General features: G+C 33.8%; 1 protein-coding gene across 1 annotated transcript in view; it reads right to left on the minus strand.

Annotated features, from left to right (window-relative positions):
- Window positions 1–493: 493 nt before the first annotated feature.
- The window catches only part of LOC126979791 (aldehyde dehydrogenase 1A1-like), a 36,988-nt gene continuing 20,702 nt past the window's right edge, over window positions 494–16,779 (minus strand). The window contains exons 8-11 of the mRNA XM_050829331.1: window positions 15,741–15,905; window positions 6,613–6,770; window positions 4,866–4,940; window positions 494–642 (exon numbers count right to left, since the gene is read on the minus strand). Of these exons, the coding sequence (XP_050685288.1) occupies window positions 582–642; window positions 4,866–4,940; window positions 6,613–6,770; window positions 15,741–15,905 (459 nt within the window). The 3' untranslated portion in view covers window positions 494–581. The remainder of the gene's footprint in view (window positions 643–4,865; window positions 4,941–6,612; window positions 6,771–15,740; window positions 15,906–16,779) is intronic.

Consider the following 16,779-nt stretch of genomic DNA (forward strand, 5'->3'; position numbering starts at 1 on the left):
TGTTTCAGTCTGAAAGGCGGCATAGCTAGTGAAATTACACGGCAAATGAGACTTAACATCTTATGTCTCAAGATGTCGAGCGCAATTGTAGTACCGCTCAGAATCTTTCGGCTTTTCAAGAATCCTGAGCGGCACTGCATTGTAATGGGCAGGGTGTATCAATTACCATCAGCTGAACGTCCTGCTCGTCTCGTATTATCATAAAAAAGTGCGGTTTTCAAGGAACCTTCTTCCACGTACAGCCAAGCTTTGGACTGAACTTCCTTGTGCGGTGTTTCCGGGCGATACGACATGGGTACCTTTAATGGGCCGGCAACGCTCTTCGGATTCTTCTGCTGTTGCAAGAGAATGTGGGCACTTGCTTGTCCTGTCTTTCATAAAAAAATGGGAATATTCCTTATCATCAGGCAAGTCTTTTCACAAAAAAATAACTTATAATCCATTTAGACTTGTTTGATGTGGTTCAATTAAAGGAAGATAAAAGAAAAAAACATTCTTATAGCTTTGAAAAATTTATTATAAAATGCACTTGACTGTTCATTTCGAATGTCTCAGTTGAATTTAAAACAAGTTAGTTTGTTCTACGACAAAGCCATGGTGACAGTCTTCACTTCAAGATATTGGTCGACGCATTGCGGTCCACTGTGAAAGTAAATATTATCCATTTTAGCTAATAACGACGAATTAAATTAATAGTAGTTAAAAAAAAACTACAAACACGCTTTTTATAGAAAACCGAACTAAAAAATAGAAAATTTATTTTTAAATTTAAAATTAACATCAATTCCTGCCTTATAGACGATAGATGAAAATTATATAAATTAACAAAAATCTTATTTTGCAAACTGAGAAATCGAATAATTTTATTAAATTAATGTTTTGTCATCGGTCCTTGATAAATTTACGAAGTTTAAACGAAATCTGTCTGTTCAATGTGGGTCAAAATCGCGCCCAAATAAGTCGGTTAAAAACAAACATACATACAGATAAAGCTAATAAAAAGCGTGTAAAAATATTCGAGATCAATAAATGAGGCGTATAGTTGCAAAACCCCTAAAACAACATTTTTAATAGATTGGCTTTTTTAAATCAACGGCTAGTATTTTAAATTCTCTTTGAAATAAAAAGAAAACTTCCTAGCAAATCCCACTATAACCGTACCAATTTACAAAAGCTTATTCGTGTTTAGTTGCAAAAACCGCTATAACGATATGTTTCACTTTCAAAAGGCCCTAAAATCAAAGTGACCAATCAGAGCACTTCATTCATTCATTCGCAATATGGCGATTTCTGTTGTGATTGTGGAGAATAACGTACGTAAATATTGGGTTTTTAGTGTTAAATAATGGATGAATTAGTACAATTTATTAAAAAATCTGAACTTGGCAAGTCTAGGAAGCGTCCTGTTATAAAATCTAAGTGGAAACGAGAAGTAGCACGTGAAAAAAGGTATGTTAAATGGTTACTAGAAATGCACCTTTTTTGGCTTGGGACGGTGTAATACAAGCGTGCGCAATTTAAAAAATATTGAATGACTTAGAGAAAAGATAACGATGTCTATAAAGATGGGTTTTTATTGTTTTTTAGGTTTTATTGTTTTTTTAAGTAAATCGAATTTAAATTTTAACCGGACTACGGAAGTCTATGTATGTATGTAGTAATTTTCCACCCTAGCGCCTTATCGTTGAGTGGACTTAATAATTGAGGTATATTGATCCATTGGGATTCGTAATGATGGCCCGAGTGACATAGGCTACGCGTATAAAATATACGTAGTCGGGTTATAGTATTCAAAAATTTGAGGTTATGATTTGTTTCTTTCAGATACAAAGCTGCTGGTTTACCAAAATACCCTACCTGTAATCACAACCAAAAGGCATTTCAATGCAAACAACTAACTATGCAGATGATTAGAAAATTTTACGAAAAATTATGTTCCAACAAAGTTACTCAAGATAATTTTATTTTGAAATTTAGTTCAATACAGGAAGCAAAAAGGAAGAAAAATGATAAACGAATAAAGGCAATGAAATACTACATTTTAGAAGATAAAGGTGCTAAAGTTCCAGTATGTCAGAAAACATTTATGGGGGCTCTGTTAGTTAAGAAAGATCGGATCCAGGGTGTTTTACAAAGATTTTATGAAAGTAGGGGTCAAATGCCCGTAGAAAATCGGGGTGGGGACAGAAATACGGATAAGTTTACTGCCATAAATTGTCTGTTCAGTGGTTCATAGAATCATTGAAAGGCCAAGAGAGTCACTATTGTAGATCCAAAAATATGGATAGAGTGTATCTTTCGGCAGAACTCAACATACGTAAAATGTGGCGCATATACAAGGAATCTCGTGAACCAGACTTGCAAGTAAAACAACATTTCTTTAGAAATGTCTTTAACAAATACTACAACATCGGCTTCGGAACACCCAGAACCGATGTATGCTCAACATGTACTGAGATTGGCGAAAGATTGAAAGCAGAGAAAGATGTAGCGAATAAAAACCAATTAATTATTGAGAAACGTATTCACAGATTGAAATATAAAGCATTCTACAGCATACTTCAAGAAGAAGCTGATGGGCATTTGACAATATCTTTCGATTGTCAAAAGAACCAAGCACTTCCTAAATTACCAGATCAGTTATTACAGTAGACAGTTTAGTTTCTACCATTTTGCTATTGTAGTAGGGAACTCGAAGGCAAAATTGACACCAAGTAACGTTTATTCTTATTACTGGGACGATACAACCCATGCAAAAAGCAGTAATGAAATAATTAGTGCTTTTTACAACTTTCTGCAAAATAACAATTTGATGGACAATATTAAGGTATTAAGAATAATATCTGATGGGTGTTCTGGACAGAACAAGAATACCGGCATGATCTCAATGCTCAGTAAATGGCTTTACTTAGAAGCACCAAGGCAACTTAAAAGAATAGAAATAATTTACCCTATTGTTGGCCACTCGTTTATTCCCCCAGACAGGGTTTTTGCTAAAATTGAAAAGGTCATGAAAACTAAGGAAGTTATAACATCACCAACTGAATATGTGTCCGTATTGCAAGAACATACACAATGTACAGATGTGGCATCAATTCCTGTATATGACTGGAAGACTAGTTATCAGAATATTATAAAGCCTACTACTAGTCGGCATTTTGCTTTTATGAAGTGTAAACGAATATTTATTACCCGGACTAAGACTGAAGTTAACTATCGGGCAGAAAACAACACAAAAATGACAATTACCAAAAAAGGGAAAAAAATAACTATGATTCAACCTGATATCAGAGCACAAGAACAACCGGAAAATATGATTGAAAGTCCTACTATGTCTGACTTGTGTGAATCTGGATTTACAGAAAATAAAAGTTATGTGTAATCTTTTATAACAACTATGCAGGGTATTATTACAAAGTTTATTACTCTATTTTAAGCATTTTGTTAAAAAAATAATTTTTATACTTTGCAGTAACTACCTGTTTGTCTTGTCAAATTAATTTTAATAAAAAGTGTTAATTTCTTATGTACACACTTATTTTTATTAAATATAATGCTTATACTAACCACTGTTATCTATCCTATAAACCTGATTATACACAATGAACGATGTATAAACCCATCCAAGTTTAATTTTATGTTGCTTGCAAAGTCCCCTAAAACGTAACGAGTCAATTTCAAATCCCACTATAATGAACGATGAGTTTCAAAATCCGCTATAATCAAACTTTTTTATTTATTTATTTATTTTTTATGACTATATTGACGATTTTATTTTTTTCTTTAGTGTTGCCGTGCTTTCTACAGTAAAAATGTTAACAGATACAAATTGTATTCTGGAATAGTAAATAATAAAATAAAAAAAGTACTTTCTCATCTTTTTCCTAGAATCATTTTAGAGTATTTTGCAACTATACGCCTCAAATCATTATTTTATTTGTTTATTATTACTTTTTATTATATTTAAGTATTTTTGATGGTAGTTATGTTTGTATAATGTTAGTCTACAGTGCGGTTTTCAAGAAACTTTCTTGCACGTAAGTAAAATCAAACAGCGGAATGCTTTTCGATGATGGATGCCAAGGTCGGTAATGTCATCAAAAATATTAAAATAAATAAATTATTTTTTTAACAAAAAGTTCTGAACTAAGGGCTGTGTAGGGAGGCACCATTCTTATACCTTTATTTACAATAGTAACAAAACCTGAAAATTTATACTTAAAATTCATTTTGTTGATAGTTTTAATTTAATGTAATCATAGTATTGTACCTATATTAGTTAGAAGATTTGTTTTATTTGAATAAATATGTTAGAAATAATATTTCTGCCGTGAAGCAGTAATGTGTAAACGTTACTGTGTTTCGGTCTGGTGGGCGCCGTAGCTAGTGAAATTAATGGGCAAATGAGACTTAACATCTTATGTTTCAAGGTGACAAGCGAAGTTCTAGTGCCGCTCAGAATTGGGGTTTTTTTAGGAATCCTGAGCGGCACTGCATTGTAATAAGCAGGGCGCATCAATTACTCGTCCCTTATTTTCATTAAAAAAAAACATTTTGTCCATTTAAATTTCCATGTCCAATTCCATTGTGATCCCTCTTAAGTTACAAGAAAGTATAGTCGGTTATCACTTATCACTGCAATTTAAAATCAATAAAAGTTTTAATGACGCCTTACCAAAATTGATGGCCAAAGAAGATAACTATATCAACAATAGAAATCGTACCTGAACATAGGACCAGTAACTACTATTTATGAGAAGAGTAAAATCTGCAGCTTAACATTGATAAAAAGGCATGTTTAACAAAATTTTTTCAAAGACATAATAATTTCCATAGAGAATATAATATTATGAGAAGATGCTTACTATTCACGTCCAATTCCGGATTCCTTAAATCCACCGAAAGGTGTTTGTGGACGCATTGTCAAGTACGTGTTCACCCTGAAATATAACAGTCATTTTAAAACTGATGAGGGAGCTTCCAAGAGACAAAATCCTTCATTAATATAATTTTATCTGCGGTAAGCTAAGTAGACAACTAATTTGTAATTACTAACATTTAGTTGATAATTATTTTTTATTTTTGCATTTTATTGATTTCTATACTACTTTGTTTAAAATAAGATCTTGAAATAACTGTATTAATTGAAAATAATTGTTCTTTTCTTTTTAAATATTATGTAATTTAAGTTTAAGCGGCTTCACACACAAATAAGCTTCCTAAAGTTGAAGTGTGTGTTATTATATTGTAAGCTATAACTACATTGTATTTTAAATAAATATTATAAAAAAAGCTAGCGACTCCATCTTGCAAAACGACACTTATAACAAGTTCAGTGATTACACCGATAGCATAAAAATATTAGAAGCCAGATCTTTTGTAGTTTCGATGAATGAAAATAATGACTGTAGAGGTTAGTATTAATATTTTGCACAGTTGTTCAATGACGCTTCTGAAAATTAATTTAAAACAAAACATAGTATTTAATAAAAAGTGTTTTTCTCCTGAAGAACATGTTTATGCTTCATATTGTAATAAAGAGAAACGGGCTCCGTCAAATGCCTGAGGATATATTCAGGTTGAATTTCTTTTCCGTTATATTATCCTTCTTCAAAGGTATTAAATTTTTAAAAGCAATTATTAACTTTTTTTTTATAGAATAGGAGAACAAACGAGCGTACTGGTGTTAAGTGATCACCGCCGCCCACAATCTCTTTCAACACCAGAAGAATCACAGGAGCGTTGCCGGCCTTTAAGGAAGGTGTACGCGCTCTTTTTGAAGGTACCCGTATCGTATCGTCCCGGAAACACCGCACAAGGAAGCTCATTCCACAGCGTTGTAGTACGAAGAAGTAAGCTCCTTGAAAACCGCACTGTGGAGGACCGCCACACATCCAGATGGTGGGGATGATATCCTAACTTGTGGCGTGTGTTGCGACGGTGGAATTCGGCTGCAGGAATCAGGTTAAACAGCTCTTCGGAATAAATGCGGTAGAAGACACATCTATCTGCAGGAAAATTTACAAGGACTTCAGCGGTGTACCGATAGTCTATATCTGATAGTTATTATATTTTGTCGTTACCTAAAACTTTACTTGGAAAGTATTAACAGGCAAGTGTGGAGGTTATAAGAATAAAAAGTAAATATTTGCACTAAAGTTGGCCAGTTAAGTTTGTCGACACCAGATTCACCAGTGGGAGGCTCCTTTGCACAGGATATCGGCTAGATTATGGGTACCACAACGGAGCCGATTTCTGCTGTGAAGCAGTAATGTGTAAGCATTATTGTGTTTAGGTCTGAAGGGCGCCGTAGTTACTAAATTACTGGGCATGTGAGACTTCACAAGTTATGTCGCAAGCGCAATTGTAGTGCTGCTCAGAATTTTTGGGTTATTCAAGAATCCTGAGCGGCCCTGCATTGTAATGGTCAGGGCGTATCAATTACCATCAGCTGAACGTCCTGCTCGATTCCTCAAAAAAAATGCTTTGTTAATTCTTGCAGTTATTTATCAAGCATTTAAGTTTGAAAATTGTCGACTCTGGATTTTAACTTTGATTAGTAGGAATTTTATTTTTCAATTTTCTACATCTCAAATAATATGTATTTCTTACCAAACAGTGCCTGCTTCGACCTGTTCGCTAAACTTCATTGCGTTGTTCAAGTTGGTTGTGATGATCCCAGCAGCCAAGCCATAGTTTGTTTCGTTGGCCCGTTCGATCACTTCATCCAGAGTCTCAAATTTGAGAATGCTCTGTACTGGACCAAATATCTAGAATAAAAAAAATCAAACTCAATTTGTTGTATCAATTGATATATATTACTTAGCTGACCCGGCAAACGTTATTTTTAGAGTTAAACCGTTTCTTGGACATTGCAACATTACTTTATTTTTCTCATATAAAACAATTTTCTAAAATAAACGCCTAAGTTACTCCTAATTACATAAGCTACCTGACAATAAAAGTCCCGTCAAAATCGGTCCAGCCATTTCAGAGATTAGCCGGAACAGACAGACATTAATTGTAAGAAATGTTATTTTGGTTTATGTACCGTATATATATAAGTATAGTAAAAAACGGTTATTTCAACATTACAAACAGACACTCAAATTTTATTTATATGTATGTATGTATAGATAAGTTTCTGTATCAGATACTCAAACCAGAAAAGTGGGAAATAAAAACAATTGCTTTATTTTCTAATTTAGAAAAAATGTAACATGAAATCTAATGAGAAACTGCATATTCCGGTCAGAATGGCATATAATGTTAGTATATTACAAGTAAGTAGTTAGTATAATAGTTAGTAGTATTTAAAATATTACTCTTTCTCCTTTTCCATAAAAAAAAATATTATTGTTAGTAACTACCTGTTATATAGTTGGAGTAACTCTTACAAATAGAGTTACGTGTTTTTAATAAAGCCTTATAAAGCTCTTTTGTTACTACTTGTTCAATTTTATATAACTGTAGTTGTTTTCAGATAACTAAAATAAGAAAGAATAAGAATCTAGATTATAATATATCAATATATTTTTCTTTAATATAATTAAGATAATTTAAGATTTGTATGAACTTTTAATTGGCCTCTAGTTATACGATTTTTTTGGTCAATCTATTATTTAGTACTGTAAGTTCATCTGTAAGAAAAAAAATAGTTTGTAATAGGCTTTAATAGATAAATAAATCAGGATTTTCTGTTATATAAATTTCATTCATAAATGATAGATATTCTCAAATGTTCTTAAGTGGGCGGGCGGTTGGCTAATTAGTCTCCTGGTATTGTACACAGATGGATTTATTCTGCTCATAAAATTCAATCTATTTTCTTTCATAACAGTGAAAATACCTTATTAGTGAAGTTTATTTTTATCTTATAGATGTATCAAACCAACGCAAGGAAACGAAAAATCAAAATAAATATCTAATATAATAATCAAAACGTAGAACTTATAAATGAAATATTTATACAAACGCGCATAATATGACGAAACATAACTTAGGTACCGTTACCAGTGAGTTCGCCTTTAGGCGAACATTACTGTGTTTCGATCTGAAGGGCGTCGTAGCTAGTGAAATTACTGGGCAAATGAGACTTTACATCTTATGTCTCAAGGTGACGAGCGCAACTGTAGTGTCGCTCAGAATTTTTGGGGTTTTCAATTATCCTGTAAAGGGCAGGGCGTATCAGTTACCATCAGCTGAACGTCCTGCTTGTCTCGTCCCTTATTTTCATTAAAAAAAGGTATAGGCGTCCAAGGCGTGCAATAAAGAAGAACATCTCTAACGGATATACAGCAAGATAGAAAAGGAAGCGGATCTATTGGTAAAAAGGCATAAAAGGCATAAAAAGGCATTTATTTTCTCAAAATTGATTCCTTTAGAATTCTTTTTGATGTCATTACTATACTATGATACTACTACCGCTTCGGAAACAAATGGCGCTCTGAGAGAGAAGAAGCGGCGCAAGAAACTCTCCCAGCATTCTTTTTTTGCGCTCTTTTCAAAAAAATATACAATATTGTACCATCATTTCTATCGCTATAAAATAATCACAATCTAGTCCCAGGCTGTCTGATCATTTAGATATTCAGCAGTGGAGTAATAGGATTTACGACAGAGCCATTTGTTTATAAAACATTTAAATTTATTTATAGATAATGCCTGAACAGTGGCTGGGACTTTATTATAGAAGTGTATACATTTACCCTTAAAGCTATTATGTATCTTATGAAGCCTACTAGAATTAGTTACAAGCAATCCCTTATTTCTAGTGATATAATAATGAAAATCACTATTAAGAGCAAAAAGGTGACGGTTTATATGAACGTATATTAAATTTTCATAAATGTACTGAGAATGAACAGTCATAATATTTTTTCTTTTAATTTTTCTTTGAGAGACTGTCTATTTTATTTTATTTGTCTATGGTATTGTAACCTTGTTGTATTAACAAGTCGTACACTGTCAGTCACACTATATATTACCACTTTAGTATTTTGAATATGAATACTACCAAAAAAACCACAACACATACTTGACAAATCAAAATTGTGCAGGTATTATCATGCTGTCAGATCATCTACATAAGGTCGACCGACGGTAAGGACGACATGAAAACTTCGTCTTTTTTTAAGTAATTAAAAAAACACTAAATGATAGAGTAATTGTTAATTTATTTAGTTCAAATATCGAAACAGTTTCGGAACTACGATATTTCGTAGGACTTTCAAAAAATATATACAGGGTGGTTTTTTGAGAAGGGCGGTGAGGGCCAAATCGGAAACTATGATACTTAGAGGAAAGTCGTGAAAGGAATCATGTCCTCGATTGATAAGAAACCAATAACTGCATATTCAGTTTTTTTAAGTGAAACTTTTATTACATCGTCGCAAACGTTTTCGTCTGTGTGTTGCATGTCGCGTGACGGTCGGGTGGCGCCTATAGTTTGCAGCAGCTGACCATGTAGTATATAGACTATTACTCATTTGTGCCAGTACTCCACGCTATTTTGTTTGTTTTTGTTAGTGCCTAATGTCAATATTATTCGAAAAATTTTTAGTTAAATCGCTATAACGTGAAAAAAAGTTTTACTTTTACCGTGGTTTCATAAAACCACACAATCCTTTTTTTTTTAATTTCTTGATCTTTTGATGGAAATCGACTCAAATGATTTTTCAAAAAAAAGCAGCCTGTATTATTGGACTCTGTTGCTTATAAGGATCAAATTTTGTAAAGATATTACTAGAAATGAAAGCAAATAAAATAAAATTACAAATTTCTTTTCACATTTCACTTTTTCATGATATCCGTTGACACCAATGCATAAGTTTATACGTCTCTCTAATGACCTGACTGCATGCAAAATTTGGTATTTCCTTTCATTTTTAGTAATACATTTCTTCGCAAAGATTGATCCTTATTAGCAACAGAGTCCATTGGTTCAATAATGCGGACTGTACTTTTTTTGAAAAATCATTCGGGTTAATTTTAAAAAACTAAGTATGCAGTTATTGGTTTCTTATAAATCGAGGGCATGACTCCTTTCACGACATTCCTCTAAGTCTTGTAGTTTCCGACTTGGCCATCACCGCCCATCTCCAAAAACCAACCCGGTATAGTGATATGCTAGAATTCATAGTTTCTCAACCTTATTTTGCTCCCCGCCCACTTTGAGAATATGTTTTTGTCTAGAGTATTTTCGTGTATTTTTTGCCTTTTTAGACTATATTTTTTAATCTGCCCACGCCCCCTAATTTTCTCTGGGTCTTCTACTGCCCCCCCGAAAGTCTGTAACGCTTACAAGGGGGCGTTATCGCCCACGTTGAGAACCTATGTGCTAGATGCTTTATCGATCATTTGCTACTTTCAAAACGAGAGTTGGTGGTGGTATGTTGGAGAAATACAGCATTTTAATTACTCTGTTTACAATTTTTATTATCTTGGACTTCCCTTTGTAATAGAATCTTAAGAAAGTCAGAAAGTACAATGGATTGATTATTCTTAGAGAGGTCTTGAATCCTTTAGAGGGCTTCTTTTTAATTTAAAGAAGGCCGCTATGCACAGCGCCGCCCCAACTCGTGAAAAAGTTATGATTATATTTTGATCTTACAAATGTTTTTTTTATATAAGAGGAGGCAAACGGGCAATGGAGAGTGGCGAGGCAACCTCCCATGAACATCCGCAACAACAGGCCTTTAAGGTGGGAGTTTTACCAGTGGGAGGCTCCTTTGCACAGGATGCCGGCTAGATTATGGATACCACAACGGCGCCTATTTATGTCGTGAAGCATTAATGTGTAAACATTACTGTGTTGCAGTCTGTACGTCCCGAGGGGACGAGCGCAAACGTTTTTGCGCAACTCAGAATTTTTGGGTTTTTCAAGAATCCTGAGCGACACTGCATTGTAATCTGCAAGGCGTATCAGTTACCATCAGCTGAACGCCTTGATCGTCTCGCCTCTTATTTTCATAAAAATATGCTTTTTTCTTGAAGGTCCCAAAGTCGTATCGGTTCGGGAAACAACAGTCGGTAATTGATTCCACAAAGTGGCTGTGCGTGGCAAGAAATTTCTTGGAAAACGCGCGGTTGTTGAATACCAGACGTCAACGTGATGCGGGTGTTATTTTGCATTTTGACGTAAACTCCGGTGTAGGAGTTCGGCCGCTGGATTATTTTTTTATGATAATAAGGGACGTGACGAGCAGGACGATCAGCTGATATTAATTGATACTCCCTAACCATTACAATGCATGAAAGAAAAGATTCTTGAAAGACCCAAAAACTCTGAGCGGCACTACAACTGCGCTCGTTATCTTGAGACATAGATCACGTAACGTACTTACGTTGCATAAAAAATAATGTATAATGCTGAAAGCGTAAATATAGATGTAAAATAGCAATGAAAAGACTTTTTTGTGGTAGTCGAATTTGTAAAGTAAGTCCGACAAAAGCAATGATAGATAGTATAATATTTTGGTTATTTTTTATATTATATGCATGTGCATAGCATTAAAATAGCATTGAAGTTTAATTAAAGTAGCATTGAAACACCAACTACTGTGGATTCGGATAACAATTACTAATTTTAAATAATTATTTGAGGAAATTGTTTTTTTTTTATTAGCCTATCGGATCCCACTGCTAGGCAAGGCCCCCCCTTTACTCCATTTATTGCGGTCCTGTGCCAGCTCCACCAGAGGGCCTACCATCAACTTTTAATAAGCGATGCGATTCCAATGCAGTTCAGTTTAGGTACCGAAACTGAATCGCTAAAATTCGTACCATGAAGTGCCTTTTACTGAATGGTGTTTGGATCGCTTACAAAGAATGAACGAAATAAATTTGTCTGTGGTCCGCGGTGTGAGAAAGAGATGACGCTCTACAGTATTTGCATAAGTTTGTCTCTCTTACTCGAACCATATGCGTTGCGTTTCGTAACCTAAAATTATATGATTTTTGCGGTTTTTTTTTTACGTAGAAAATACTAAAAATACATTTTAAAATTGCGCTTTATAGCGTCAAATTATAAACAAAATAGCCCTTTTTTGTACTTATTAAATAATAGTAATGTGGTAGGTTTTTGTACTTATTAAATAATAGTAATGTAAGTAAATATAGTTCTTTGTAAGTGTGTTTTCGTAAAAATAACGAGTTATGAACGCACCTCCATTGATGTTTGATTTGACACAGAGTACCTACATTTTTTTAATTCGTTCTTGCGAATAGGCTATAGCCCGGGCCCTTATTTTTTTTTTTTTATTCAAAATAGGATTAATAATCACTTATTGAACGTCAAAATCTACCACCCAATCAAAAGAGACTGCCTCAGACCTGAGAAGAATGGGCGCAAGAAACTCAGCGGGCTTTTTTTTTATATAAAATATGGATTACAATGTAATATCGTACAATGAACATTAATAATTAAAGAGCCTGAGGGTGTTCGCTTTAATCCCAGTCCGTGGTGTCATTAAGAAAATCGTTTATGCTATAATAACCTTTCCCACACAAACGTTTTTTAACAATTCTTTTAAATTTCGTAACACATTTGTTTTGTACATTTTCTGGGATCATATTGTAGAAGCATATACATCGCCCAACAAAAGACTTACTAACTCGACCCAACCGAGTAGTAGGCATAACAAGTTTATGTTTGTTCCTCGTGTTAACATTATGAATGTCACAGTTTCTAGAAAATTCCTCAATGTGCTTATGAACATACAAAACATTATCAAAAATGTATTGAGAAGCAACAGTCAAAATGTTTATTTCTTTAAATTTTTCTCTTAATGATTCTTTAGGACCTAGGTTATAAATCGCGCGAATAGCCCTCTTCTGCAGCACAAAGATAGTATTAATATCGGCCGCACTGCCCCATAACAATATACCATAGGACATAATACTATGAAAATAACTAAAGTATACTAATCTCGCCGTATCTATGTCAGTTAACCGTCTGATTTTCTTAACCGCATATGCTGCAGAACTAAGCCTATTCGCCAATCCTTCAATATGGGGGCCCCACTGCAATTTGGAATCAAGAGTAATGCCAAGAAATATAGCAGATTCCACTGGTTTTACCACCTCTCCATTTAATAAAATATTCGCATCTACATTTTTGACATTTGGCGCGGTGAATTTAATATATTTGGTTTTATGATTATTTAACAACTGCCTCGTCTTTAGTATTTTCATTTTTGGTATTTATTTTCAGTATTTTGTTTTACAAAAAAGTCCAATAAAGTATTCTCATCTCATCTTTCATCAATAAAATTTTCCTTTTCTGTATGTTTTCACTATTTTTAAAAGTTATTAACAATCGATTCACTTTCCTCTAAGGAATTAGCAACTTTTTTCGAATCGCTCACTTTGACACATAGCTATCCAGCTTAGGTTGAAATATTACCTCATGGTACGAATGAATGAACAAACTAAATCATTTTGCGATTCAAATGACATCATTTTTGACATTCAATTGACATCATTGCGATTTAATAGGTTGATTTGACGTGAACCTAAATTTGATAGCTCTAATCACGTCGTGGTACGAAATAGCAAAGCAGTTCATTTTAGGATGTCAATTGAATCGCAATAAGAGTTCATGGTAGACCCACAGGTCTTATTAGAAGTATCCAGATCGTCACGCCATGGTTTTCGACGTCCGCTTCTTTCAAAGTCAATTGTGACCTACTCACTATGAATTGAACACACACACACACACACACAAACACCCACACATATTTAATTTTTATTTATTATTAATTGTTTCGTTTGTGATTGTCATTTGTCGAGGAATCACTGACCCCGAAGATACAGTTTTAACTAGTTTTGGGATAAGAGGTGGCACCCCTTTTAATATCACTGCAAAACCGTTTTTCAATGTTATTCTTATCACAATTAACGATGAAAAGATATAAAAATTAAGTATTGAATAAATATTGTACATTTAATAATTATTTATTAATAATTAGTTATTTTCAGTGAGTGTACAAAAATGAAATAAAGGATTATTATTATTTACAACAGATTTTGGTTATCGCCTTTAGGTCGGTGATAAACCTAAGTACGGGCATATGCCAAGTAACTTGGTTCAAGTGTATTGCGTATGAAGATGTGGTGTTAATGAGTTGTGTGTTGATGAATGATGATTGGTATGATTTTCGTCTTGGATTGTCAAAGATTTTGGTTGGGTTCATAAAACAGCAAGCAAGTATCTATAATTATTGTTTTTTGTAAGGGAATATAATATGTATTTTCGTGAAGATCTAAAAGTTTGAGAGCAGATTTCAAAGATTTTGGTATTACACCTGTTGACGAAATTACGATGGGTATAATTCTGACAGTTTCTTCGTGCCACATTTGTTTGATTCCATCTGCAAGTGATTTATATATTTTTGGATTTTTTCGGTGTGTTTCTGCTTAAGAATGTGGGTATTGGGTACGGCTAAATATCAGGTAGGTTGTTTTTGACTGTTTTAAGGTTAGTGTGATGTCAGGCCTATTACTGAGAATAGTACGGTCAGTCCTTATATCTATGTCCCAGTATAATTTAGCGATGCAATTTTCCATATTTTTTTTGGTTTGTATTTATATTATTATGGTGTATGTGATGATTAATTAATGTTTCAGGGCAAGTTCTAGATGAATGTGTTTATTATTATTATTATTGTTACTCTCTTTATTACAATTTCATCTTATTTTCTACATATTTATATATGACGAGGAAAGAACCTCTGTATTGTTTTAAAAGGTGTGACGTCATTACTGTTGACATCACACTTGCTATCTTGCTGAAGATCACTCATTGGTTCTTCTAAAGAAAACTACACGAGTAGGTATTTTATTACTTTCGTTTATTCAACGGGAAGCGTTACGACGACCCAGAGAGGTCCGTACCGTACGACAGCCCGAGCACCACTGACTCAAGTGTCGACCGTGCGGCTGTATTTATAGGACCCGGCGCACGTGCTTATCCACGTGTTTTGAAATGCGGCCGTATTTATGGGGCTCGGTGCACGTGCACGTGTTTTACATTCATGTTGTTTTTACAATAATTTCACATCACAATGTAATTAAACTAAATTATTCTCGCTTTTATAATAGGTGTGTTGTAGTATTTGCGCCGATATATAACATATTTATAAAAAAACAATATTACAAATATAAATATAAAAAATAAAGTCCGCCGGCGTTGGTTCACGACAATTCCGCCGGTGGTTAGGGCGACAGACTGAGGAACTTCCGCACGATGTGAGCCGTTCCCAATACAGCTGCTTTCTGTAACTGACCTTTTATCCAGTTATTAAGTGAGACCCTCTCGAGATGATGGTCGAGGCTCTTTGCTATAAGACCGTTTACGGAAACGACTATTGGGACAGTTATTGTTGAATCAACATCCCATATGTCAGTAACCTCGTGTGCAAAATCTAGGTACTTCGACAATTTGTTTATTTCAGCTTTCACAAGGTTATCATCACACGGGATGGTGATATCAACAATAAATGCCCGACGCTCTAACCAATCTACCAACACTTATTGTTATTATTATTATCTTTGCCCGTTCTGAGGCACCTAAGGCGTGACGACCTGTGCCCATCGGTCTGTGTCATCCAACATACATGCCCAGCCTAGTTTCACGTTAACCTGGCGGTTTTTTCTCCCACATCAGCAACGCCAGTTCTGTTGCTGAGTTCCGTATTTTTAATGCGATGTTAAACTTTATCAATAGTAAGTAATCAAACCTCTTCCTTAGCGATGGTCATATCATCCTTGACATCAGCGAACACCGTTGGTTCGATGTAGTATCCCTTGTTTCCAACCCGTTTCCCACCCGTCACTAATCTTGCTCCCTCCTGTTTCCCCTTCTCGATGTAACCCAATATTTTCTCCAGCATAATTTTGTCAACCTGTAATAATAAAACGTTTTAAGAACTTTATTTCTCAGAAGAATATTACAATATTCTCTTATACAGAAAATATATTCTAATTACTATATAATATTATGTGAGCCGTGAGAATATAAAAATATCTATATATCGATTATTTTTCTTGTTTCAATATAAATATTAACAAAGTAAGTAAATCTCATCTTTCAACAATAAAATTTTCCTTTTCTGTATGTTTTCACTATTTTTTAAAAGTTATTAACCACACGATTCACTTTCCTCTAAGGAAGTAGCATCTTTTTTCGAATCGCTTACTTTGACACATAAGCTATCCAGTTTAGGTTGAAATATTACCTCATGGTACGAATGAATGAACGAACTAAATCAATTTGCGATTCAAATGACATCATTTTTTATATTCAAATGACATCATTGTGATTTAATAGGTTGATTTGACGTGAACCTAAATTAGATAGCTTTAATCACGTCGTGGTACGAAATAGCAAAGCAGTTCATTTTAGATTGTCAATTGAATCGCAATAACAGTTCATGGTGAGAATATAACAATATCTATATATCGATTATTTTTCTTGTTTAAATATAAATATTAACAAAGTAAGAAAAGTGGAAGAAAAACCAGTAAACACACACTAGATGAAACCTTTGAAAAGAAATAACTATACAAATTATAATCTAAATAACATTCATAAATAAGTTACCTACAATAAAACGAGTATTGAAATTACTACATTTCAAAGTCAAAGTCAAATCAATCTTTATCCAATTAGTCTTAAACTAAGCACTTTTGAATAGTCACTATAAATATTTCTTTTAAATAACTGAATCTACACTATGTTGGGAAAAGTTGAACACGTGAGGTGAGAACAACACAAGA

This window comes from Leptidea sinapis, chromosome 1 (genome assembly GCF_905404315.1).
Source record: "Leptidea sinapis chromosome 1, ilLepSina1.1, whole genome shotgun sequence".
NCBI lineage: Eukaryota > Metazoa > Arthropoda > Insecta > Lepidoptera > Pieridae > Leptidea > Leptidea sinapis.